The 27,764-nt window shown below is 33.9% G+C and overlaps 1 protein-coding gene and 1 long non-coding RNA gene across 2 annotated transcripts; both read left to right on the forward strand.

Moving 5' to 3' along the window:
• Positions 1 to 9,466: 9,466 nt before the first annotated feature.
• LOC129872568 (ninja-family protein AFP3-like) lies at positions 9,467 to 10,042 on the forward strand. The gene is made up of 2 exons (XM_055947526.1): positions 9,467 to 9,697; positions 9,807 to 10,042. The coding sequence occupies exons 1-2, from the start codon at positions 9,523 to 9,525 to the stop codon at positions 10,040 to 10,042; spliced, it is 411 nt and encodes a 136-aa protein (XP_055803501.1). The 5' UTR covers positions 9,467 to 9,522.
• Positions 10,043 to 15,885: 5,843 nt separating this feature from the next.
• LOC129874528 (uncharacterized) lies at positions 15,886 to 17,741 on the forward strand. Its single transcript, XR_008762919.1, has 3 exons — positions 15,886 to 16,035; positions 17,165 to 17,274; positions 17,636 to 17,741. It is a non-coding gene; the product is annotated as an uncharacterized LOC129874528 (long non-coding RNA).
• The last annotated feature ends 10,023 nt before the right edge of the window (positions 17,742 to 27,764 follow it).

Below are 27,764 nucleotides of genomic sequence, written 5' to 3' on the forward strand. Positions count from 1 at the left end.
CACCTGTTCATCAATGTAAGAGAGGAGATGAGTTTGAGTTATGTGCGAGTGAATATCACCAAGCTAATATCATCTATCTCGCCTCGTCTAAATTAAATATGGTAAAAGTGTCATTTCTAACCAACCCTTTTTGATTATGTGTATTTTTGTTCCTCTCTTGTAAGATTTTTAATATTTATGTGTTAATTAGGTTTTGGGTTTAACTTTTTAAAGGGTATTTTAAAGTTATTTTTCGACTTAGAGTTTTCAATATTTCTTGCTAAATATTGAAACATGTATCGAAACACCTGAAATAAGTTGTTTTCTTTATGTGTTACAGGGTTTGGTGTAAGTTGTTTTTGGGTTTTCTAGGTTTATTTCCGAGTTAGAATTTTATTTTTTTGTTAAATTTAATAATAGTTTATGTGTTAATACATATGTTGTTAGTTGTATATTGAGTTGGTTGCTATTCTTATGTTTTATTTGTGATTGATTTTTCTACATTTTCTAAGCCTAATAAATTTGTAGTTTAGGGTTTAAATGTAAATTTTACAAGCTGATCTTCCTGTTTGGATTCCTAATTAGAATGGTCTTTTTACTGTCAAATCAGCTTGACAACTTTTTAAATTTGTTAGTTACATTTAATTTATATAGTCCAGTTAGACAGGAAGAGTTTAATTCCATGGCTCGCTTGTTAGGTTTTATGTATTTTCTTTTCTATGACCCACATAGGCACAGTAACTCTACCTTATAAAGTGAAACAAATGTATTTTGGAGGGTAAACATCTAGGTGATACCCTATTAAGAAAAACTTACAAAATATCCTTCTTTATGCTCAGGTTATTGAACAATAGGCTGCTTTCTCTTCAAAATTCAGAGTTCTTCGTCCTTCAAAATGCATCTATTGTAATAATGAAAGCACTGAGAATGTGATCAAATTAACTTTTCCAACAATGTGGCAGAAATGAAAGCAATGCTCTATGGACTTGGTGCATTAATTACGAATAGTTTCAAAGATGTGGACATTGAATCTGATGCTATGTTCATCATTAACATGATCAATGACCACAATGAGACTATCATATTATGCAGCCTATATATCAAATCAACAAGCTTAAGAGATGATGTAACTTTAAGTTTCAGCACTGCTACAGAGAGAAAAATAATTTGACAGATCTTTTAGCAAAATTGGGCAAGAGGCAAAAACGAGATTCTTTCTTCACTCAAAATTTGGCCTTGCCTAATGGGATTAAAAGTTGGTTGAAATAAACTAAATACATCAAATTCCTCCTGAAGTTGACACTAAAATTCACTAGGCATTTAAATATTCCTCTTAAAAATTATAAGTGAATTTAATCCCACCCTAATACTACAATACCACTCTCACAATGGAAAGTGCATTACACACGCACCTCGTCATCGCCACGTCAGTGTCACATCAACACCACTCTAATTGTTGTTGTTGCAGGATCCCTATAGTGGAAACTCCCGATCACCTCTTTGCAGCTAGCACCTAGCCAAGAAGATCTGGAATAATATCTCAAGCCCAATTGTGATACAGTTTAGAGAGACGACCATCATCAACATAATCAACAATTGGTGGAACAAACAAGCCAAAAATCCTACCCACTAATATTGTTGGGAATTACGGAAGGCTTAGGTGCAATAAAAAGTATGGTAAGAAAGCTATCTCAAAATTTAGAGTTAACCAACAAATTTTGTTTTAGGTCAAAATATCCATGGGACAAAGATTTAGCTCGATGGAATGGAATTGGACCAGGATTGAAGTTTGCAAAGTGGTGGAAAATTATAAAACCAAACTCAAAAGCACCATGGTCAAATGGGAGATGCCAGAAAGAAAATCTTGGAAACTCAACACTGAAGGAAAGCAGGAGCAGGAGGTATTGTTAGAAAAGAAAAGAAATAATTGGTCATGGCCTTTGCGACACCAATTCAATTCTCGACTAACAACTACTCAGAAGTGCAACCAGCCCTTCAAGGAATCATATGGTGTTGTCAACAAAACTTTGAGCAGTTAATTATGGAAATGGACTCTTTACTAAGTGTGAATACGATACAGGGGATGTGTAATATTCCCTGGACTCTTGAAGACCCAATAACCCATATTCAATAGAAGATACATCTACATAACATCAACGTGAAGGATTGTCTAAGAGAAGGTAATGGAGTAGCAGATCTCCTATCCAAACATGCCACTGACTTAATCGATAGCATGATTTTTCTCTCCGAAGATGAGCTACAAACTGATATTAAAGGTGCCTACCGAAATGATAAAATGCAAATTTCAGCTTTTCGAGTTAGGCCCAAAAAACACACTCTTGGATGGTTTTTTGAACCCCAATGACTTTCCAATAGAAGAACTATTAATATTTTATTATAATAGTTCTTCGATTTTTTGCTAATAACTGCGCTTGTGCAGACTAACCTAGGAAGTTCCCTCTTTTGTACTCTTGGAAGGCCTTGGTACCTGCTCTCACCATTGTAATATTTTGTTTTGCATATAATTACAAGGTAGGGGTCATGTCAAAACCCCTTCCAAACCAGTTTAATACTCGGGAGGATGGATTATTAAAAAAAATGTCATGTCCGTAAAAATTATATCTAAATGTATTATTTTAAATTTTCTTTTCGTTTATTATTGAAAGATCTTTTTGCACCAAAATTATAAAATATCAAACAATGAATTAATCACCCCCAAATCAAGAAAGTAACATCAAATTTTTACTTTTGATGTATGCATAAAAATCTTGTTGATAAAAAGTATGGAACTTGAGGGTGAAGATGTCATTATTAAAAGGAATAATTAGCTAAATTTGATGATTTTTATGAATTATTTTACTATCGTCAATTTATATAAAAAAAGAAAAAAATTTAAAAAAATGAGGATGAAGGTGCAGAAAGAGATGGGAGGAGGGGTGGCAGGAGAAGGAGTAACTATGTTGGACTAGGAGCTTTAAAGAAGAAGAAAAAATGTGTGGGTATGTTGGGTTTTGTGGGGGTGGGGGGTGGCGGTGGAGGAGGATCGAAGAAGGAGAAGTGGGGATGAGCGGGTGGGTGGGGTATTTGAAGAAGGAAAGAGGGTGTACGGGCAGGGGCAGACCTAAAGGTAATTCAGGGGGTTCATCCGAATCTATTCGATAAAAAATTACATTGTATATATAAGTATTTTTAAGAATTTTTATGTCTATATATTAATTTTGAACCTCTTGAACAGAAGATAAGAGGTTGGCTCAGTGGTTGAAGGGTTCAAAACTAACCTTGAGGTTCCAAATTCAAATCTTCAGCACTATATATTTTTTTCGAACTCCCTTAATAAAAATTCTGAATCCACTACTAGTGCGGGGCTTCGAAGGAGGAAAAAGAGGTGAGGCAGGGTGGGTTTTTAATTATTTTTTTTTATAATATATACATAAATGGAATTACTTTTTTCTTAAAAATAAATAAAAAATATGTGCCTTCAATTATTCTTTTGCCACGTTACTTTTTGAGTGTGATTAAATTCACTTGAAACTTGTTAAGGAAGGTATTTAAATATCCGTGTAGTTAAAATACTAAAAAAAGTTTGATATATTTACTCATTAAAAATGACGTAGGTGAATTAATGAAAGTTCGATTTTCAGAATTAGAGCCCCGTAAAGCACATTTGACAATGATTAATTTGATTTACACTCTTTTAGTCAGACTTACACCATTGTAAATATGAAATTTACTAGATTTCCAACTCTTAAGGCCAATCCCATGTATTTTTGCACTTGGGACATTTTTGTACAAGGATGAACTCATCTTCCTTCTTATTTCTCAAGGTGATTTGTACAAAAATCCAGTACATCAACGATGTATTTTGTTATTATTAATATATAGGAGTGTGTAATAGTTTTCGACTTTTGGTCTTTAACGGTTCGATTTTTGGTTTAACCAATAAGAAAATGCATTCAAAACAAATATACGACTTTTTCAACAATTTGGCGCGATACAGGCATACAACGAAAAAAACAAATCAGAAGTTCTTGTGAATAGTTACAATTCACAACTCTAGCCGTCGCCTAACCCGTGCCATTGTCGTTGCAAACCATAGCTGCCGCCGTTTTTAGTTTGTTAGATTTTGACATTGTGAACCTAAAGTACTACTAAAGCCTAAAAGGTAAATACAGTGTGAACCAGTGGCGGACCCAGAAATTTTATGAAGGGAGTTCAAAAAAATTAAACACGCTAATCAGAAAAAAAAAGTGTTTATTCGAATTCGAACCCGCAAGCTGAGACAAATTAAGGCGAAATATTAAACCTCATTTGCCACTGAGCTAGTCCTTTGGCTTATGCTCAGAGGGTTCAATGTTAAATATATACACATAAATTAAAAAATTTATCTTATATATACAGTGTAATTTTTTAATGAAGGAGGTTCGGATGAACCTCCTCGACTACACGTGGGTCCGCCCCTGGTGTGAACTGTGAAGTAATGTGAACTATGAATTGTGTAAGGTACTGATAGTCTGATATTGTGATTAAATTAATATCTTTTGTTTGATACTTAGATATTTATGTTAGAAAAAATTAAAATAGTAAATTATTATAGTCTTAATAGGTTATCGGTTTATCCAATAACTCAATATTAAAAATCATTACTGAATCAATAACCAAATATTTTTTTATAAAATTATTAAATAACCATTAATCCAATAAACCAATAACACTTTTTCGGTTCTTATTTCTCAAGGTGATTTGGACAAAAATTCGGTACACTTTTAAATTGTTACAATTGGTAAAATTACCAAAATAACCCTAAAGAAAAGAACGCTCGCACAATATATCATCCTTAACTTTTTAGGCCAATCCGAGATCAGGATACTGATTAGGGAAAAAATCATGTGGGAAAGTGGTTTTAATTGAATTTTGGGCCAATCGGGTCAAAAGATAATTTTTAGGGGCAAGATTGCATTTTCAGAAGGGTGCGCGACCAGTCTGCGTCGCGGACTTACTCCCCTATAGTGCAATTTTTTCCACCCCTCCTATACTTAACCCACAACTAATATAGGTCATTTTTGACCTAATAAGGGTTTCTAAACATTCCTAAGTCCCTTTTTATGCATTCTAACTAAAGACCTAGGGCTAAGGAGAGGAGAAAAAAAGCTAGGATTCCAAGAGCATTCGTCGAGTTCTTCAAAATTCTTCAAGAATCTAATTCTTTCAGATATGTAAGGCTAAACTAAAGCATGAATATTGTTCTTCCATGTGCCCCATGATTGTGACAGGTAGATTTGTGAATGAATTGAGTCCCCATAATTGTGTTTCTTGAGAATTTTCCTTAAACTTAACATATTTTTACATAGTATTGCGTAATTGATGTTTTCTATGAACTTGTTTCTTGAACAAATAATTTTTGACTATTTGCTTCATAAACCCTATGATATTTTGACTAATATTGGACGTATATGATTAAGGATTGAGTCTAGAACCTTGAAGTTGTGAATGTATGATTGTGATTGGGATGTGAGCATGATAATAGTCTTGATGAAACTTGATAGTCTTTGTATCTTCATTATTGAACTCAATTAAATGTTGTCATAAATGATTGTCCCAACTACTCATAAATGAATGATTTGGGAATGATTGGAAGATTGATTGGTTGAAAGGATTGATTGGATAGAACCGATGAACGGATAAAAGTCCATATGGGACTTGTTGATTGGTTTGATTGAGATTGATTGTCTTATGGGCATTGAGTCTTGGGAAAAGTATCGAGCACCGAATTGGGTAAGAGTAAGTAATAACTCGAATCAAATAACTATGAAGCCAGCATAGGAGAGGATTGAACCGTTAAAGTCAGATGTTTCCCTTTACTTTAATGTCCTGAAAAGATATGACTTGATTGCCAGATTGGATGATTTGTCCTTTACCATGGCAAAGTACTATACGGTTGTGGCAACAGCAACGGGCTCGTTGTACAGTCACTGGCTCATAAGTGAATGTTTTCGGATAAGAGAAACTCTCATATAGGTTTTGATATTCCTCTGATTGGATTGGATTGGATTGTTTATGATTGATATCTATCTAAACCTTACTCTTGTTTTAGACTTATAACACCCTGATTGAATTTCTTATCTTTCCGATTGAGATATCTAAACTGATATTATTCTACCTTATGCATGTTTCATTCTGCCATAGTACATACTCGTACATTCTACGTAATGATGTCCATTTAGGATTACATCATTTTATTATGCAGGGACAGGTATTAGAGATCATCAACATGCGCGTCGTTGTGGATCTATTCAGCTGATTGGTGAGTCCTCCATGATTTCGGAGGACACCACTCTTTTATCATCTAGTTTTAGAGTTTAGACTTTTACTTTTATTTGATTTGAGGTAGCCATGAATCTGTCATTGGCACCACGTAGACAGTTGATAGAGGCTTCATAGACTGGATTGTTGACTTGTTGATTTGATATTGTCTTTTGGATAGTTTCATTCATACTAGTCTTGTTGATTGGATTAGATAGATTATTGGCTTTTGGCCTTATTCTATAAGCTATTTTCTTGATGAGTAAATCTTCCGCCGATACAGAGTTGATTGACTGATTGTGTGAATAGGCAAAGTGGTTCGCTTGGAAACTAGCAATAGGCTTTGAGTGCCGGCCACACCTAGGGTACACTCCTGGGGCGTGACATAAACTCTTCATTAAACTAGTAAAAACTTATATATGTTGTTGATTTTAGTAGTAGAAGGTGACAGAAAGATGTATTTTTATTACTTTTTTGTTGTATTTATAAGATGATATTAATAAATTGGTATTCGTCATTAATCTTAGATTTTTGCTTCCTCTTATGAAGAAAACAAAGCATCTAATGTGTGTCCACCAATACCATGCTTTTCTTATCGTGAATACACTTCAGTTGGTTCAGGAGTCAGTCCCTTCTCTCATGCTTTATGAGTCTATACAACTTCTTATTTCTGCTTCTATGGCTCTATCTTGAAGTTCTTTATACAAGTGTACAAAATTATCATTTTAGCAATTGTAACTGCTAACTTTACTTCCTTCCTTGCCGCCTTATACATTTTCTTATTTGACCTTTTATCCTCATTAGCCTATCAATGCTCACCAACAACTCCCTATAAGCATTATTCTTTGCTTACACTTTTCCTTGAACCTATTTACTCCACCATTAATTCCCTCTTATTTATGAATGTTATCCACCGAGACTCTAACACCTCTCTAGCTGCTTCTCTAATACAACTAGTTTTCATACTATTAGCATCACCACTACTTCTCCAGCCCCAATGTCCTCAATTTCTCCTTCATCTCCTAAGCTGACAGTAGTCAAGCCACCCCATTTAATACTCAATACATCATATACGAACCTATTTTTCCTATGCCTCTTAATCTCGAAATACAATATCAAAAATTTATGTTGGATTGAAAATACCTAACTTGAAAATTTAAGCCATAAATTTTTAACCAGTTAACCCCAAACCCTAAGATAAAAATAGAATAACTTTAACACACATTATTTTTCAAATTTAGAAAGCAATTGATACCCTAACTCAAAAACCCTTAAAGTTGTTAACTCCTACACCATTAACCCAAAACCACTGTGGACAATTTATGGGATATTATTAAAAGAGACATTTTTATTATTTCCATTAATCTATATTAAATAAATTATTGAGATTTTTTTCAAAATCTAAAATAAAGAAATTTGTTCAAAGTTTAAAAGAATTGTTGAGACTTTTTTATATATATTTACCGTTTAGTTAATGAGGTTCTTAAATTATTTTATATTTTATAGGAGAATAATTTTAAAATAATCAAAAAAAACATTTTAGTTATGTACTAAAATATTTTTCTTAAAATGTGTGTCATTTTTGAACAATTTACTTAACATGTCTAGAGGGAGGTTAGACCGTTCTTGTTGTATGAGGTGGAGTGTTGGCCAATCAAGAACCCACATGTTCAGAAGATGCATATTACTGATATAAGGATGTTGAGATGGATGTATTGGCATACTAGAAGCGATAAGATTAGGAATGGGGTTATTCGGGAGAAGGTGAGAGTGACTTATGTGGTGGAAATTAGACAACATAAGAAAAGCGAGAGGGAAATGATTTGAACATGTGAAGAGGAGGTGCGCTGACGCCCCAACGAGGAGGTGCGAGAGAATGGTTGTACGGGGTACGTGGAGGGGTAGAGATAGACCAAAAAACTATTGGGTGCAGGTGATTAAATAGGATATGGTGCAACTTCATATTACCGAGCGCATGACTTTAGATAGCAAGGAATATTAGGGTACAAAGTTCTTAGGGTAGATATATTTTTATGTATTATCCATTCGGTTTATTGGTTTTTGACTTGTAAATACACTAAACCAATAACCAAATCAATCAGATATTTTTAACGGTCTTTGGTTTATTGATTTTGGTCCTTAACGGTTTGATTTTCGGTTTAACCAATAAGAAAATATTCATAAAATAATTATATGACTTCTCCAATAATTTAACGCGACAAGACAATAACGTATCTTTACTGAATGCTTATAAAATAGATTCAGTAATAACTAACATGAAAAGAACTATACAAGTAAAAGAACTAAGACAATAATGTGAATTGAAGTTTAAAGGGCAAAGGTTACTAGTAACCAATAAGGTATTGATATTAATATTTAATATTTATGTAGGAGTATAAAGTAGTAAATTAAATATGCCTTAATGGGTTATCAGTTTATCCAATAACCCAATATTAAAATACTAATATCGAACCAATAACCAGATAATTTTTTTTATAAAATCACTAAAAACCATTAACCCAATAACATTTTTTGGTTTGGTTTATTGGTCAGTTCGATTTTTGCACACTCCTAGTCATACCCTTGTAGTTATAGTCATATGTTGTTTATTGTGTTTTAATTATCACACTATATATTTTGTTGATGTTACGGTTTCTTTCTTATAGGCTTTACATTGTTTCTTTATTATCCGTTAGAACCCCTTCACTGTTTCTTCTCCTTGTATTTGAGTTTGATGCATTTAAACGATGAGTCGAGGATCTCTCAGAAATAGTCTATCTACCTTCATGAGACAGTAATAAAATCCGCATACACTATAACATTCTCAAACTCTATTCAATGAGTATTTATTATTATTATTATTGTAATGCTAGAAGATAAAAGAATTGGATAATATAACATTTAATAAATTTGACCAACAAAACAAAGTAGAAAATTACATTTAACCTATTCCTCTTTTTAAAGTGGAAAAAACAACTAATTTTCACATTCGTAGTGTGAAAGTGAAACTCTCGCTGCTTTACGAGGCAGATGGGGAATTTTCCGACACGTTGCAGGTCTATTCTGACACTTTTCAGGGGCTATTTTAGTCATTTCACTAAATCCACTGAAATGAAATACCCCTTCACGTTTTTTTTCTCACTTCACACCCTGAAATCTTCTCCTTTATAATCTCCCAAATGGCATAATAGTTTCCCCGAGCATTCTCTTTAATTAGTTAGAAATTCAACAGGTTTTGCTAACATGGAGAAAGATGAAGGAAACAAAGCACATTCAAGTAATGTAGAGCTAAATTTGGGGCTTTCATTGAACGGTAACGGAAATTCTTCTTCTTCTTCGCCGTCGTCTCCAGGTGGATCAGAAGAAAGTGTTGCTTCAAATGTCATTCAGTCTGAAACTCAACAACCACATATTCAAGGTATCAAAAATTTTAATTGTTTTATATAGCAAGTCGATTTGAACTCTTTTTTCGTTCTCGATGTAAAATATATCATAGAAATTATTTAATTAATCACCGGTGTTTTTAGGGAGAATTGATAGAGAGAAGCTCAGAGACTTCCTGCTAAGCAAGCCTTGTGTTTCCACAAAAGGTGACGGACCACATGGAAAGGAGATCAAAGGACGCTTAAACTTGTTTAAGAAGTATGAAGATCTGAGGATTGTTTGTGATTGTCATGGTGTTTTACTAACCCCAGCTGAATTTGTCAAACATGCTGGAGGAAGTGACGATGAGAACACTTTAAAGAAAATACTTATTGACTAATCCTTTAGGTTGATAGTGACCATGGTTGTTGTTGCTCGAATAACAGATTTATTTCCTTTAGTTGTAAGAACTAAGTTCAATCGCTATTGCCCAAAAAAGGCATTAGCTTTGGTATCGGCGTGTTATTTGATGTTTTCTTTTGTTGTAAAACCTAAGTTCTTGCCCAAAAAAGGCATTAGCTTTGGTATCGTCGTTGTTATTTCATGTTTCCTTTTGTTGTCAAACCTAAGTTCTTTCCCAAAAAGGCATTAGCTTTGGTATCGTCGTTGTTATTTGATGTTTTCTTTTGTTATAAAATCTAAGTTCTTACCCAAAAAGGCATTAGCTTCGGTATCATCGTTGTTATTTAATGTTTCCTTTTGGTGTAAAATCTAAGTTCAATGGCTATTTCCCAAAAGGCATTAGCTTTGGTATCGTCGTTGTTATTTGATCTTTCCTTTTATTGTAAAACCTAAATTCAATGGCTATTAATGCCCAAAAAGGCATTAGCTTTGGTATCGTTGTTATTTGATCTTTCATACCGACTAAGTTCCTCCAATTAAAGCTATTAAGGTTATTTTTCGGTCATTTTTTCATCTTCACCGTATGGTGGCTTGTCCCTTATATTTATACCAAAATTACTTACATAGGAGTAGAACTACATATCTTTAACTCCTTAAAGAGTTCTTGTACAAAAACAAAATAGAAAACGTATTTTTTATACAGTAAAAGTCTGCTATAAATCAGGATAAAGATACGCTTCCACAATTAAAAAAAATTGATTTCTTCTATGAATATGTCTAATAGATGCCATATGAAGCATGTCCAATTTGTAATCTCCTTTTGCTAAAACAGGCAATCTGTTAGAAGAAGAGATAACTCTATAAGTTCTTCCTATACTCCATTTATCCAACGCATCCGTAACCTAATTCGCTTCTCTATAACAATATTGAATCTTGCAATCGCCATGTTCAGTTGGTATCTTGGCCTCTTGTATAGTGTCTTTCATCTGCCATGGTATATTTCTCTTTCCCTGTAACATATTTACAATCAAAAGAGAATCGTATTCTAGTATGATATGTCTCAAGCCATTATTTCTACACCAATTCAGCCCAAAAGAGGCAGCCTTTGACTCTGCCAAGTTGCTACTAAAATTACCAACAGTGCAATGGAAAGCTATTACCATTACTCCATTCATATCCGTACAAATGCCTCCTATATCAGCTGACCCTTCTATATTTTTACTCCCATCTGTGTTTATCTTAAACCAAGTATTTGAGGGTCTAGTCCATTTAACCAGTATACATTCGATCTGAGGGCTAAGTTTCATAATTTGTACGCATATGGTTATTTGGGCTTAATTGGAGTTGAGTTATATCTATGTGAGTGAATATCACCAAGCTAGTATCATCTATCTTGCCTCGACTAAATATTGTAAAAATGTTATATTCTAATTATGTCTCTTCGATTATGTCTAATTTTGTTCCTCTCTTGTAAGGTTTTTAAATATTAATGTGTTAATTAGGGCTGGGAGTTTATAACTTTCTAAAGGGTTTCTCTGTGTTATCTTTCGATTTTCATTTCTTGCTAAATTTAATAGCACGTATTGAAACACTTGATATTAGTTGTTTTCTTTATGTGTTAGGATTTGATACAAACTGATTTAGGGTTAATTTATATGTTTATTTTTTAAGTTAGAATTTCTATTTCTTACAAAATCTAACAGTTATGTGTTAATATATATATATATATATATATATATATATATATATATATATATATATACACTCTATGTTATTAGCTGTATATTGTGTTGTGTTAATATTTTTTATGTTTCTAAAATAAATTTGTAGTTTAGGATTTAAAGGTAGAATTTTTACATATGTGATTTAGGGTTTAGGGATGAACTGATTGACGTTATTGTGATGTAGATTTTATTTCTTGATTCCTTATTCGAGAACTGAATGTAATTGTGAATATCCTCTAAAAAAAAGTATTCTTTCTTACGATCAATGAAGTATACTATTCAACTATTTTTATATCTGTTGTTAATAAACTTAACAAATATATTCCTTAATTTACCATTATAATACGATTCCAATCCACCAAACTATATAATTCATTAGGAGTGTCACGGTTAGGATTAAACTCCTAACTAACTAACTGATCTATTCTGTTAGCTTAACTCCCCCTCAAGCTATAGGCGAAAACAAATTTTTGACAACTAGCTTGCTCATTAGAAACTGATGCTGACTTTTTTCAAGGCCCTTAGTTAGCAAATCAGCAGGCTGCTCTATGGTCTTCACATACTGAGTCTGAATGGTTCCTTGTTTTAGATGTTCTCTCACAAAATAACAATTTATATCTATATGCTTGGTTCTCTCATGAAATATGAGATTTGTTGCAATCTGAATAGTTGCCTTATTGTCATAGTGCAACACTACTGGTTGAGAAATAGCAACTACTAGCTCATCAAGTAACCTGATTAACCATGATACTTCAGCCACTGTACAAGCCATACTCTTGAACTCAGCTTCTGCTGAGCTTCTAGATATTGTGTCTTGCTTCTTGGACTTCCATGAGATCAATGATCCTCCAAGCTTCATAATGTAATCAGTTACCGATCTCATATACTCAGGACAAGCTGCCCAATCAGAGTCACAATATGCAGTCAACAACTATGTGTGTTTTGAAGACATTAGAAGCCCTAAACCAGGTGAATTTTTTATGTACTTAACCACCCTCAATGCTGCATTCATGTGTGATAGCTTGGGCTTGTGCATAAACTGACTTAACACCTATACTGCAAAACCAATGTCTGGTCTAGTCATGGTCAAGTATAACAGCCTCCCAACTAATCTCTGATATAATCATGCATCTATTAAGACCAGTGTCACACTTATCTATATTACCAACTGCCTCATCATAAGCCATTGAAGTTAATTTTTTATTGAACTCCAAGATATAGACACTAGTTTGGCTCCCCCTAGCCCTGATTCAGCTATGAACTCCAGAGCATATTTTCTTTGGTTCACCAGTATTCCTTCTTGGCTTCTAGAAAACTCAATGCCAAGGAAGAACCTAAGTGCTCCTAGGTCTTTTATTTTGAATTTCTTTTGAAGATTGCTTCTGGTAGAATTTATTAAGTTTGGACAATTTCCAGAGACTAAAAGATCATCAACATATACCAATGTAACATCAAAATATCAGTGCCTTGTCTCAAAGTGAATAGAGAATAGTCAAAGTAACTTTGCACAAAGCCTAGATCCTACAGTGCCTCAATAAGTTTTAGATTCCATTGCCTTGAGGCTTGTTTCAAATCATACAAGGACTTTTTTAGCTTGCACACTTTGATCTCACCTGGATTTGACTCCCCAAGATCCAAAGCCTGGTGGAAGCTGCATATAAACATCCTCATAGAGATCTCCCTGAAGAAAAACATTATAGACATCCATTTTCAATATTTTCCAATGCCTAGTAGCAATAACTGCTACAATTGTCCTAACTGTGACTATTTTGTCCCCAAGGGAAAAAGTTTCCTTGAAGTCCAAACCTTTCTATTGACTGTAGCCCTTGGATACAAGTATAGCCTTAAACCTCTCAATATTACCATTAGCAAGATACTTGATCTTGTAGACCCATTTACAACCAATGGGATGTTTACCAGGAGGCAAAGAGAGGATCTCCCAAGTCTGATTGTCTTTTAAGTCCTTGAGCTCTTGTTGGATAGCATCAACCTACCTATGATTAGTAATAGCTTTAGGATAAGAGGTGGGATCCTTGCAGGCAGCATGAAGTGCAAGACAATAAGCATATGAGGGAGACAAGTGTTAATTACTCAGATAAGCAAAAATAGGATGGAGGGGGGAGCCAGGAGCCTACTTAGTAATAACAAAGTCTTGTAACCAAACAGGTGGAACAAAAAATCTTTGGGACCTTCTAGGAAGAAGAGAAACTATAGGAACCTCAGAATCAATTATAGGAGGAACAACATGAATTAAAGCTTAATGAAGAGGATCCTTAGTAGCTGGAGAGACAGCAGGTACAGTTGGCTCAAGCTCATCAACAAAATCCAAAACAAGAAACAATAGATTTGAAATTTCTTTCATTTGTTTGAAAGGAAAAATGAACTCTTGAAAATTTACATTTCTACTGACTGTAGAGCACTTAGATTGGAGATCATAAGCCTTGTATCCTTTCTTGGTGGGAGAATATCCTAGAAACACAGTAGGAATGCCTTTAGGAAAGAATTTGTCTTGTCTCTTATCATTGAGAAAGTAACATAAACAACCAATAACCCTTAAATGGTCCAAAGAAGGGGGGTGTCTAAAGAAGACTTCATAGGGAGATCTGTTTTGAAGGACAGATTAGGGTAATCTATTTATCCCATGGACAACACTTAATACATAGTCCCTTAAATTTCAAAGGAATAGCCCTTTGAAATCTAATAGCTCTAGCAATCTCCAAGATATACCTGTGTCTTCTCTCAACCACTCCATTCTGCTGAGGAGTGTAAACACAAGAGCTTTGATGTATGATACCATGAGAAAGTAATAAGGCAGACATGTTTGAATTAAAAAACTCAGCGCCATTATCAGATCTAAAAAAATTTAAAAAAGCTTTAAACTGAGTCTGAATCATACACAAGAAGTCTTTGACAATGTAATATGTTTCATCTTTAGAATGCATTCAGAAAATCCAAGTAATTCTAGAGTAATCATCAATAAAACTGAGGAAAAATCTCTTTCCATCATGAGTAGGCACCCTATAGGGTCCAAAACATCTGTCTGCACCAAATCAAAAATAGAGGCACTACTAGAAGTGTTTAGAGGATAGGAAAGTTTACTCTGCTTGGCTAAAGGGCAGACAGTACAATGGTACTTATTAGTGCCAGCATGGGAAAAAAAATCTGAGGAATCTTGTTCATGCTATCAAGAGGAATGTGTCCAAGTCTTCTATGCCAGACATCCATAGAAACAGTAGTTGGGCAAGTTATTGTAGCTACAAAAGAAAATGGATCCTGGGTTGATTAAGTTGGAGATAGAAGAGATGAGTGCTGAGGAACATCAAGAATGTAGAGGCTTTTGGTTTCATCACCAATCTCCAATACCTTCCCACTAAAGAGATTCTGAAATACACAAAAAGCAAGAAAGAATGCCACTATACATTGCAATTATTTTGTTACCTGTGAGACTGAAAGAAGATTATATTTGAAATCTGGTACATAGAGAACATCCTTCAAGTATCTACCATCAAATATTTGTGTTGATCCTATATGTGATATAGGTGTCAATGCCCCTTTTGGCAAATGAACTGAATCATGATGCTTATTAATATTATGACTATATAACAATTCTAGTATAGAAGACATATGATTGGTAGCACCAGTGTCAACAATCCATTTTTCATTAGGAAAGTGGGCTAGTAAGGATACAATAGTACCTGAGAAAGTACCAACTATGTTAGCCGAAACCTCAAAATATTTTTCTTTGCCCAACATGGCAAAAATGTCATTGTACTGTTCAGGTGTAAAATGAGGAGCCACTTGCACTCTACCTAAACAAGGGAAATGTTGTATGGAAGCATAAGTACTGGTGTAACACCCCAAAAGTTTGTTTTTTTTAGCAAATACCTAAATTTTTTGATTTAGAGTATTTTGATAGTAAGGATATATTTTATGTTTGCACTTCTTGAATGTGAACTTGATGACATTTAAACTTGTTGGAAATGTTATGGTGTAGTTATATAAACTATTCCTACTATGATTATCTTTTCAATTTATTAAATGGACTAGATATTTACAAAAGTGGGGAAACTTCCTTTTTGTTATCATTTATTTTCTCATTTCTTTAAGTTCCTATCCTTTCCACCTTATCCTCTCCACCAACCCTCCAATTTCGTTTTTCTTCAAGAAATACAGAAACCAAAACCTCCCTTCTCTCACATATTCATCCACCAAATCGATCATCAAGACTTTCCTTGGTTGATCCCCAAACAAACTCCACACGATTGAGGTAAGCTATAAATCTGTTTTTGGAATTGACTGTTGTTAGTGTTTTTAGCATAATCTCTTATATAAAGCTTTGTTTTAAGTGATTCAAGATGTTCTAGAAAGATATTTCATCTGTCTACAACTTTCGTTCAGCTCTCAAAACTCAACTCTTCATGTATTTACTTGAAACTGCGCGAGGAAGTACATGGCAGGTGCTGCCCAGAATTCTGTTTATGCAAACTCTACTTGTACTTCTATTAGTGTTTTGACGATATCGTTTTGTACAAAATGAATTTTGAGTTGATTTCTGTTGGGTTGGAAACTAAAGACATAGATCTACAAGTTTGGTGAAGGGAATAAAGTCCATTTTTGCCTTTTTCAGTTCCCAAACTTAGATACAACTGGACAAGTATGTCTGTCCAGATTTTTTATTTTTAAAATTTATCATGTGTACCTGTTAGTATTTTGGGGATATCTTTTTGTATAAAAAATTTTTTGAGTTGATTTCTATTGGGTTGGAAACTAATGACATAGATCTACAAGTTTGGTGAAGGGTATAAAGTCCATTTTTAAAGTTTTCAGTTCCCAAATTTAGATACAACTGGACAAGTATGTCTGTCCAGATTTTTGATTTTCAAAATTTATCATGTGTACCTGTTAGTATTTTGGGGATATCCTTTTGTATAAAATTATTTTTGAGTTGATTTCTATTGGTTTGGAAACTAAAGACATATGTATACAAGTTTGGTGAAGGGTATAAAGTCCAGTTTTGCCGTTTTCAGTTTCCAAACTTATATACAACTGGACAAGTATGTCTGTCCAGATTCTTAATTTACAAAATCTGTCATGTGTACCTGTTAGTGTTTTGAGGATATATTTTCGTACAAAATGAATTTTGAGTTGATTCTTTTTGGGTTGCAAATTTAAGACATATATCTAAAAGTTTCATGAAGGGGATAAAATCCAGTTTTGCATTTTTGAGTTTCGAAATTTAGATTCAAGCTGCGATACTTGACTTTCCGAATTTTCTGTTTTGGTAACATAATTCGGGTTGAAATATTCTAGGCTTAATTACAATAATAAATCTTGTTTTATGTAAATATTATGGATATTCTGGAAATTTAAATAAGATATTTAATGGTATTTTTAAGGTTGTTTATATCGTGTGCAAGTTGAAGAACTTGAGACATTTGATGGCCTACGGTTTGAACTTTTGAAGTCGTGTGGGACTGTTGAATTGTTGTATGCTAAAAGGGCTGAGGTTTGTGTATAAACTCTTGTTACCTGCTAATATATTGGAAGCCTATCTTGGTATATTTGTTATTTTCTTGAAATATGTCTTGTCATGTTGGTATCTTTGGAAATTGCAAGACACTTGTTTAACTCGCCCACTTGTACGGATTGTTTGATCACTTGACATTCTTGTGGACTTTGTCCTTCTTGTGGCTGTGACTTTGTCACCATTGGCATGCCTCTTGTTTCGGACCCTTTGCCATCTTGATTATGGATTTTTAATTCATCTTAAGTATGAAAGTTGTCCATTTTAAGTACGAATTAGGAAGCCATTTTTAATATGGTTCTTGGTTCTCTTGATTATTGGGTGTTTACTCTTCTTGATACAGGGCTCCGGTCCTTCTTGAGACTTGATCATGTTTGGTGTGAAGGCATGACGTACACATTGGGCGAAACTAAATGTTAAAGCTTGTTAACGTGTTTTCATGAATTATTGACACTTAGTTTTTTTTTTATCGAACTTGATAGTCATGATATATTTGTGTCTTGATTTATTTGTTATGTGGACATTTGTGGTGCCATGACTTGAGAAAATAAGTTAAAGAACCCAAAGGCTTCAAACTTGTAGTTTTGCACCACTAAGCTTTATGCTTAGCGATAGTTGTTTCTATCGTAGGAAATGTCCGATAAGATGCTTGAGGTTGGCCATTGGAGATGAAGTTTTGGGAGATTTAAGGGAGATCACATTTGCATATAGGCATCTATATTTTGTAGTATTTTGGGACGTGTATACGATTTATGGTTTGCTTGTGTATTTGTATTTATGTACGTATTTCTGAGAGTTGTAACTTAAAGATTGTTGCTTGTTTTGTAAATTTTGGGGTATGTACATTTCTAAGTTTTATGAAGTACTAAATTATCCTTTGGAGTTAGAATATTTGAATGAAACATAAATTATCGTAATACATGATTGTCTTGGAAGCTATTTTTTTTAAAATAAAACTATTTTGAGAAGTCGTCCGTCCTAAATTGAAATTTTTATTTGATTTAATTGAGATGGAAAAAAAAATTAAGTTGGCTAACAACTTACACCTTTCATTTTTTTTTGATCATATAAATGGGCCTTACAGAAAGTTATATATATTATTTTTTTTGTGTCACGAATTTAATATACATTTTTTTTTTGTAGTAGCATCCTCCCTGGAGGGTCGCGACAACTGGAGCAAGAGTTAGAGGCAGCAGTAACTGAAGTGTGTTGCATAGGACTTGCTGGGTCAGCAAGGACCTGGCTAGCCATATGAGCACTAGACTTCTTTTTGAATTTAAAGTCTCTAGGATAGCCCCAGAGTCGATAACATATACCTGAAGTATGTCCAGATCTCTTGCAATAATCACAAAAGGAATCAACATTGGAGCGGGTAGAAACAGACCTTTGTTGATGAAATTGTGGAGATTGAGACTGAGATTTCTAAGGATAAAACTGAGGAAAGAAGGATAATTGAGCCTGTGATTTAGTGGGATAAAACTGTTGTTTATCCTTGTGACCCTGTCTATTACCAAGCAGTGTTGTGGTCTCATTCATATCAATCTCTTGAATAAACATGGAAAGAATTCTCTGACTTTCTTCTTCCATGACCATTGCATAAGCTTGATTCAAGCTAGGTAAAGGCTGCATCATAAGGATCTGACTCCTTACCCTTGCATAGGTGTCATTTAGACCCATTAAGAACTTATAAAGCCTTAATTGATGAATATGATCCGCAAAACCTTTAGATTTGTCACAATCACAACAGGTAAATGGTACTAGAGAATCAAATTTATTCCATAGATCATACAATTTCGAGAAGTAAATAGAAATTTATGAAGTACTTTAATTCAGAACACTAATTTCCCTGTGTAGATGATAGGTTTAACTCTACTCACCTAATCAAATTTCTCTCTCAAAGTGTCCCAAACTTTACGCACATTCGAAGCATAAGAAATTCCAATCATCAATTCCTTTGCAACCACATTCATGATCCATGATAGGACTATGGCGTTACAACGTTCCTACTACATCCCCAAATTAGATAAAAACTTGTCCTTGGTCCAGCTCCCATCCACGAAGCTCAATTTATTCTTACCTAACAAAGCTATCTTCATGTAGAGACTCTACAAAGCATAGTTCTTTGTTCCTTTGAGCTAAATGGAGATTAAAGTTACCCATGGAGTATCTATAGGTAACAAAAAAAGACGATGATTGTGGTCTAGAGGAGCTGATCCTGTAGGAGATTCATTCTGTGTTGCTGTAGCTGGAGAGTCTGTGGAATTCACCATTATCACAGTTAACAACCACAAATCTGAGCTAGAAAACGAAAGAAGGAAGAAAGACGAAAGGAAAACAACTCAACTATTGTTTAACATGCATCATATGCTCTGATACCATATTACCTTAGCTCAATACACTCATGGATGATAAAGACTCCATGGAAGAGCTTCATAAGAGAAGAGAGAAATCAGTTATGGAATTTACTCTTTCATTGATTGAATGAATGAATTAGCTAGTTGTACAATCATTAGGTATTTACACACATCAGTACCTGATTCCACTACTAACTAACTAACTGATCTATTTTGTTAGCTTAGCATCCTATCATAAATTTACAGCTGTCAATATATCTTATATATGTTTTCATCAAAATTTACTTATAATTTATTCATGAAGCAAAAACGTCCAAAGACGAGAGCATTTATCTTATTAGTTTTATATATGAGTGTTTATGACAGTTTTTTGTGAGACTAGAAATGTCGTTATCTCTTTCTTCTAAGAAAAGGTGAATTTTGAAGTTTTATTCACAGTAAATTCAGTGATCGGAAGTTCTATAATGTCAGTCGTTCTAACTATTTTTCATTTTGAATGAATTATTGACTTTTTTTTATCCTTTTGAATTAATCATTTCTTTTATTTTTGTGTATGGTTAATAACTAAATAACTGAACCAAATCGAATTGAAATCAACAACAACCAAACCAATAAATCTAGATTATATTTGGTTCCATTTGGTTTTAATAATTTAAAAATAATTAAGCTGGTTTGATTTTGATTTTGACTAATAACTGACCCAAATTGATCCGTGAATACCCTTAAATCCATTAAATTTCAACTCATTTTCTTAAACATTTCACTTGTTCATCAACTTGAGAAAGGAGACAGACAATTGAATTTTATAAAGCCTAATATCATCTGTCTCACCTAATCTATAATATAAATGTTGTAAAAATGTCATTTTTTGAATTATCCCTTTTTGATTTTGTGTATTTTTGTTCTTCTTGTAAGAATTATACTGTAGTATTTATGTTTTAATTAGAGTTTGGGCCTTGGGGTTCTTTTAAACGGATTGTAAAGTTATCTATTGACTTAGGATTTCCATTTCTTGATAAATCTTGAAAATACGTGTTAAAAGACCTTATATTTAGTTATTTTCTTATGTGTTAGATTTTGTGTTAATACATATGTTATTAACTGTATATTGTGTTGCGTTGCTAGTTTTTTTTTTTTTGCATAAGCGCCTGATTTTTCTAGGTTTTTGAGTTCTAATAAATTTACATTTTAGGGTTTTAAGGTTAGAATTTTACACAGGCAATTTGGGGTACGGATGAACTGATTGATAGTATTATATTTTTTTCAATTTATTGTGTTGTAGATTTATTCAAAAACTGAATGTAATTATGAATGTGCTCTGAATTTTTTAAAAATGTGATCCAAATTTTATATTCTTGATTCCTAATATATTTCTTTTTTATTTCCACTGTTACAGAGAGATTTAGTTACCACTATAAGCAAATTTTTTTAATCAGACCCTGATCTACTAAACTAAATAACCCATTAAGTTCTTACTCATTTTACTAAAACATTTCAGTTGTTCATCAGCATGAGAGGAGAGAGTTACGGGCGAGTAAATATCACCATCTCACCTTATTTGAAGATTGTAAAGATGTTATTTTCTAACTTTCTCGCTTTAATTATGTGCAATATATTTTTCTTGTAAGATATGTAATATTTATAGGTTGATAATAATTGAGAAGTGGAGTTAACTTTTTTAAGGGTTTCTAAGTTTTCTTATTTCTTGATAAATTTTGAAAACACGTGTTGAAACTCTTGATATTAGTTGTTTTCATTACATGTTGGGGTTTGTTGTTAAATGTTTTAGAATTTTCTAAGATTATTTTTCAAGTTACGACTTGATCTATTTCTTGCTAAATCTAACAATTATCTATTTTTTGCTAAATCTGACAATTATGTGTTAATACATATGTTGTTAGTAGTGTATTGTGGTTACTATTTTTATGTTTGCATGTGAGTATGATTTTTTTTAGGTTATGTTTGCATAGGCGTTTAACCTCGAAACACGAGGCGTAAGTCTCATGTATCTACGGAGCGTATATATCATGTATCCTCAATTTTATAATTTTATTACTTAAAAAAAAGTAAAACTTTCAATAATTCTACATATAAATTTAAATAAATCATCAATAATACAGAAAAAAATATTATAATTATTATTTGAGAAACGTAACAACACAAAAAATGACAACTGAGATAATTTTTAAAATAAAATCATCATCATCCATCTCCACATCTATCAGTCTTTCTTATCATCAATTAATATTTGCACTGATTATTATTTATATATTTCAAAAAAAAAAAGTGTAAGAGTAATGACTAAAAATGGATAAAGTTTCCTTGGGAAGGTAGTGTTATGAAATCTCTATCATATAAGTTTCAGACACAATTATCTAAAAAATTATTTATGGTCATTTTCTATGAGAATAATTATATATATATATATATATATATATATATATATTAGAAAAAGCTACGACAACCTAAAAAATATGATAGCATAAAGTATAAATATCATTATACTAATAATAATAAAAAATACGATTTATAGCAAAAACATTTTTTAAATAGTAAAAATTAAAATTAACGCTCAAGACGTACGTTTTTACATTCGAAACATACATTTTTACGTGCGGGTTTACGCGGCAAATTCTAGGATAGACGCCCTATATATGAATCTATGCCTTCGATTTGAGTTTCAAAACGTTTTTAGTATGCCCTGCTCTGAAACTCACACTGAAATGCCTTTGTAAACATTGATTGTAAATGTGCATGTCAACCCTAAGGTGCAAACCCAACAGTCGAGTTATGTAGTACTTCCAAATAATTTTATTTTTGAGTATCCTAAATTTGATTATGAAGAAGACCTACCCTTAGGGTCAAGAGGTACATCAGAGTTGAAATTCATACTCCAATTGAGACAAAAACAACCCTTATCAAGTGAAATAAAAAATAAATAAAAACTCTTTTGATAGTGCTAGAGATTTAAGTAAACAACAAGTGATTTAAATGCGTCCAAAGAATTCTCGTGAAAAGGTCAAACTTCTATAACTGAAAGATATTAATTGTGTACAAACTTGATAGTAAACGGTATTGGCAAGGTACAACAATAAAAGAGTGGTGTTTAATTTTTACTTTTTTTTTGGTACTAAAGGATAGTGATATATTAATATAGCTTAATATGCATCATTACAGGATAGTGGCAGAGCCTTGCTACTGCTATTATGCTGGGAGGAGGGGAATGGGAGATTACTAGTAGTAGAGTTATTTCTAACAAAAAGAGTTCCGGCTTTGTCTGCTTCTAGCTTAGATACAGCAAACAATGGCGGAACTTCACATATCAAAAACTCGTTAACTTCAGTTAGCTTGGCACCCTCCTCAGCTAGGATATCTGCCACTTGATTTTCCTCTCGATAATTATGCTGGATCGGAGGGCTTCCCGGCTGCAAGATTAAATCCCTGCAATCAGACAAAATGATAGAATAAGATGGATGATCAATTTTTAGATATCGAATGATTTCTATGTTGTCTATGAAATTTCTATTAGTGTTAGATTATGGAATGCCACTAGCTTGAGACCTTTAATTAGGCCTTCTAGTTTAACTAAAAGGATGGTGGTTGAGTATAGGTTTTCCATAAAACCCATTACCCAATTCCCATCCTTGTCTCTAACTACCCCTCCAAAACCTCCCTTGCTTGTTGTCGCATCTAAGGAACCATTTGTATTTAGCTTATATTTAGTTGTAGGCTTTCTCCAATGCACATATGTAATTGAACTAGTAAGGGGGGTTGTGTAATCATTAGTCAAGCAGATGAACTCCATTACGAAATTGTAAATTGATTGGATGTTGATAGAAACTTTTTTCCGGTTATGAAAGTTATTTCTATTTAACCAAATATGCCATAAGTAAAAGGGAAATGCTTGATTCCAATGGAGGGATTGATTAATTCTATGGTCGACATTCTTGAGAGTTTCTAGCCAATCATTATCCTGTCCAGGTGATATTTTATTAATGATTGGACGAAGTCCTATCTTATCCCAAAAATGATGTACTTTAAGACAGTGTAAGAATATGTGCTTAGTAGTTTCAGGTTCATGGCAGTAGTAGCATGATTTGTCTACGTTGATACCTATGCGTTGGAGGTATGAGCATGTAGGTAATCTATCATATTTGCAGAGCCATAGAAAGAATCTAATCTTATTGGGACATCTAAATTTCCATATCCAGTGAATTATGATTAGACTTAAGATCTGCATCCTTGTTTGAAAGAAATTTATACGCTAAACTAGTGGTCCAGACACCCTTTGGGCTAGGGCTCCAGCATATCTTGTCGACAGAATTAGAGTTGGATGGAGTATAAGTACTCAGGATCACACTTTTAATTTGATAGGACGGTATGTAGAAGAGCTTGTCTAATAACTAGGTACCTATTGGGGTTAGAATGTCCCCTACCTTCATGTTGTTGTCCGATTCTGTTAATGGGCCATCGATAAGTTCTCTTAGAGTTTTATTATTGTTGAGCCATTTATCAAGCCATAAGAAAATTTTGTGTCCATTCCCTATTGTCCATTCTAGTCCCTTAATACAGGTTTTCCAGCCTTTGTTGATGTTTCTCCATATGTTACTGTGATTATTTCTTTTCGTAGCACATGAAGTGGCCATTCCTTTGGGACTATATTTGTTGATTAATAAGGATACCCAAGGGGAGGAGTTATAGTTATAGGTTCTCCAGGGCAACTTGGTGAGAAGGGCATTGTTTTTCTTCGCATTTTTTTGCACTCCCAGGCCTCCAGACCCTTTGTTGTTTGCAACTGTGGACCAATCGATCATATATAGTTTCTTTTTGTCACTTGTCGATCTCCATATAAAATTCCTTTGGATTTGATCAATTTTTTGTGACTAGGGATTGTAATTTAATATATTACATTACATGTGTTGGCGTGTTGTTTAGGCATGCCTTAGCCAGCGTAGTCCTACCTGCTATGTTGAGAAATTTTATTTTCCAACCCGCCAATCTTTGATTCATATTATCAATGATGAATTGATAATCTTTCCAGGAAGGAGATTTGGTAAAGATAGGGAACCCTAGATATTTTCCAAAGGAAGAACTAGCTTTAATATTTAGAAGGTTTGTTATATCTCTTTTAATTTCATTCTTTGAGTTTTTTGAGAAAATCAGCTTTGATTTAGAGTAGTTTATGGACTGGCCAGATTTTCCACAAAATTCATGAAGGACATGATTAATAGATGCAGTGGAGTGTTTGTCTTCTCTACTCGTGAGGACTAGGTCGTCGGCAAAAAACAAGTATGATATCCCTGGTCCCTTTTTTGATATTTTGACTGGCATCCATCTTTTATTTTTGACCTTTGCTTTTATTTTTCGGGAGAGCATCTCCATGTAGAGTATGAAGAGATATGGAGACAAGGGGTCTCCTTGTCTAATTCCTCGAGTGGGTTCAAAGAATTCTATGCGGTCTCCATTTATAAGGATTGTGGTCTCACTAGTAGAGATAGAGGACATTATTAAGTTTATGAGATTATTGGGGATTCCAAAAAAGGTAAGGTATTCTCTAATTAAAGACCATTCTAACTTGTCAAAAGCTTTTACCAAATCAATTTTGACAACCATGTTTGATTTCTTTCCTTTCATTTTTTGGAAGTAGAAAATTACCTCTTAGGACTATTATCGTGTTATCTGTTGCTTGTCTCTTCTGTAAAAAGCTGAATTGGTATGGTCCCATGATGTCATTTAGAAAGGGTTTCAAGCGATTCGCGATGATCTTTGTGATTATTTTGTAAGTTGTGCTACATAAACTGATAGGTAGAAAATCTTTTAGAGAGTTTGCTCCCTTGGTTTTAGGGATAAGGCAAACTAATGTTTGATTTATATAAGAAGGAATTCTTCCTTCATCAAAGACTTGATTACAAAGAGAAATAATAGAGTTTTCCACTAAAGTCCAATATTTTTGATAGAAAAACGGGTGAAGGCCGTCTGGCCCAGGGGCTTTACAGGGTTGAAAGGAGAGCATTGTCTGCTTAATCTCCTCGATTGGAGGGGGGTTACAAAGGTTTGTGTTGAAAAAATTATTAGGATTATAACTGATGTTGGATTTATGACTGTAGACACGGGAAGTACTAGGCATTGTGGTTGAGAAGAGAGATTTGAAGTATTTTGAGGCTATTAGGAGTAGGCTTTGTAAATCATATACCCAATCGCCATTATCATTTTGGAGGGCTACAATTTTATTCTTTCTTCTTCTATTTAAAGTTGTAGTATGAAAGAACTTTGTGTTCAAATCTCTATCATTTAATCAGCTTATTCTCGATTTTAGTTTCCAAAAATCTTCTTCTAGTTTAAGGATATGGCTAAATTCCTTGTTAAGATCCTGTTCGAGATTAAGAAGAAAAGAACTAGTTGTGTAGTTAGGGTACTGTTAAATACCCTCTAGTCTTCTAAGTAGGTTCCTCTTTTTAAGGAATATATTGTCAAAAGTTTGAATATTCCATGTGGTAACCTTAGTCGCGAATTCCAGTGATCCGTGGAAGAGTTTGACGGTAACCGTTGGCTAAGAGCCCGAAGCCGACAAGCAAGAGCTCCATCCAGTTAGGGCCTAGAACCAAAGATGGCATTTTTAATGTTATTATGTCTATTCCAGCAGTCTTGAACTATATTATGGAGATCCGGGTGTGTGGTCCACATTGTTTCTAGACGAAATATTTTATGTGTACGTTGTAATTTATCTTGGAATAGAGATAGTAATAAGGAAGAGTGATCAGAGTGGGGGTACGTAGCAAATGGTGCACCTGAGCATTAGAAAAAATTTTGAGCCATTCATTATTATCCAAGAAGCGGTCCAATCTTTCTAGAATAAGTTTACTTTTATCCTTAAAATGTTTATTAAGCCACGTGTTCCCACCTTTAAAGCCAAGTCAATCAATTCACAGTAATTAACTGTTTCCCAGAAGTCATTCATACGACCCCTGTTGACTGGCCTACCTCCTAAACTTGTCTGAGCTACTCATTAGTTCGTTAAAGTCACCTTTTAGTAACCAAGCACCAGTATAGCTATCTCTTACTTTTTTTAGATTATCCCAAAGGTTATTTCAAATATTCCTATATGTACTAGCAAAAACACAACTAAAAACACAAGAGTCGTTAGTAGCGCATACCTTCACCATTGCATGGATTTCTTGTCCTGTGTTTGCCACATTATCCACTTCTAGGAGGTTGTCATCCCAAAGGATAACCAGACCTCCAGCATTTCCCACAGATGGAACTTATAACATTTTAGTGAAAGGGAAGTCTTCTATCAAAGTTTGATGATCCTGCATTTTTTGTTTCGACCAGAGCTACCAAAGGAGGTTCATGCCAATCTAGTAAAGACCTAAAGTTTCTTCTAAAGTCTGGACCATTACAGCCTCTACAGTTCCAAATAATAATATTCATAGATCTATTGAGGTTTGGGTGTACCATCATTGGTACTGGTCTGGAATCTGATCCTTGGATTCATTATAACTATGAAGTTTCCTATCCCTTGTGAGCGAGGGGCACGTATGTCTATTGAGACTTTCCTTAGGTTTGGAGGACAAATTAGTATGCATTTTTTTCGTATTGTTCCTTGAATAACATCACTTTTACCTCCTTTAAAATCCATATTTCCGTTTTGGTTTCCCTCATTAATTCCAAGGTTTCTTCTACCTCTTGAGCAGTCGGAGTTTGTTCTAACCTTGGATCTACGCTTATTGTGGGGTGAGGGGAGTGGGGGTGAGGTGGTACCTGTGAGGATTATGCTACATGGTTTGGGATGTTCATGTTTATACCCCCCCCCCCCCCTCCATCCAGACTGGTACCAGAGGAGCCTCCTGCCCATCCACCTGATTCAGCCAAGATGCTAAAGCTACATCCTGAAAGTGTTGGGGAAAGAAGGATGGGGGAAAAGGAACATGTTCTTGCATTGGGATCTGATTCAAGGTGTTGAAGAGGGGCATTTCCTAGGTTGGGAACTAATAGAAGGGTAGCTGGGGAGGAGTCATGGTTAGGGGGTGTTGAAGCACTGTGGACATCCATACATGGTGGTTGAAGGCCTCCCAAGCTAGTCTCGTCCCCTACAAGACTACCTGTGTGAGGAAGGTG

This window comes from Solanum dulcamara, chromosome 11 (genome assembly GCF_947179165.1).
Source record: "Solanum dulcamara chromosome 11, daSolDulc1.2, whole genome shotgun sequence".
In the NCBI taxonomy this organism is placed as follows: domain Eukaryota; kingdom Viridiplantae; phylum Streptophyta; class Magnoliopsida; order Solanales; family Solanaceae; genus Solanum; species Solanum dulcamara.

Excerpts from the sequence above, each read along its gene's own strand:
- LOC129872568 (XM_055947526.1), top strand. The coding sequence starts at position 9,523 with ATGGAGAAAGATGAAGGAAACAAAGCACATTCAAGTAATGTAGAGCTA. Across the intron at positions 9,698-9,806 it reads TCAACAACCACATATTCAAG|GGAGAATTGATAGAGAGAAG; the intron begins GTATCAAAAATT and ends CGGTGTTTTTAG.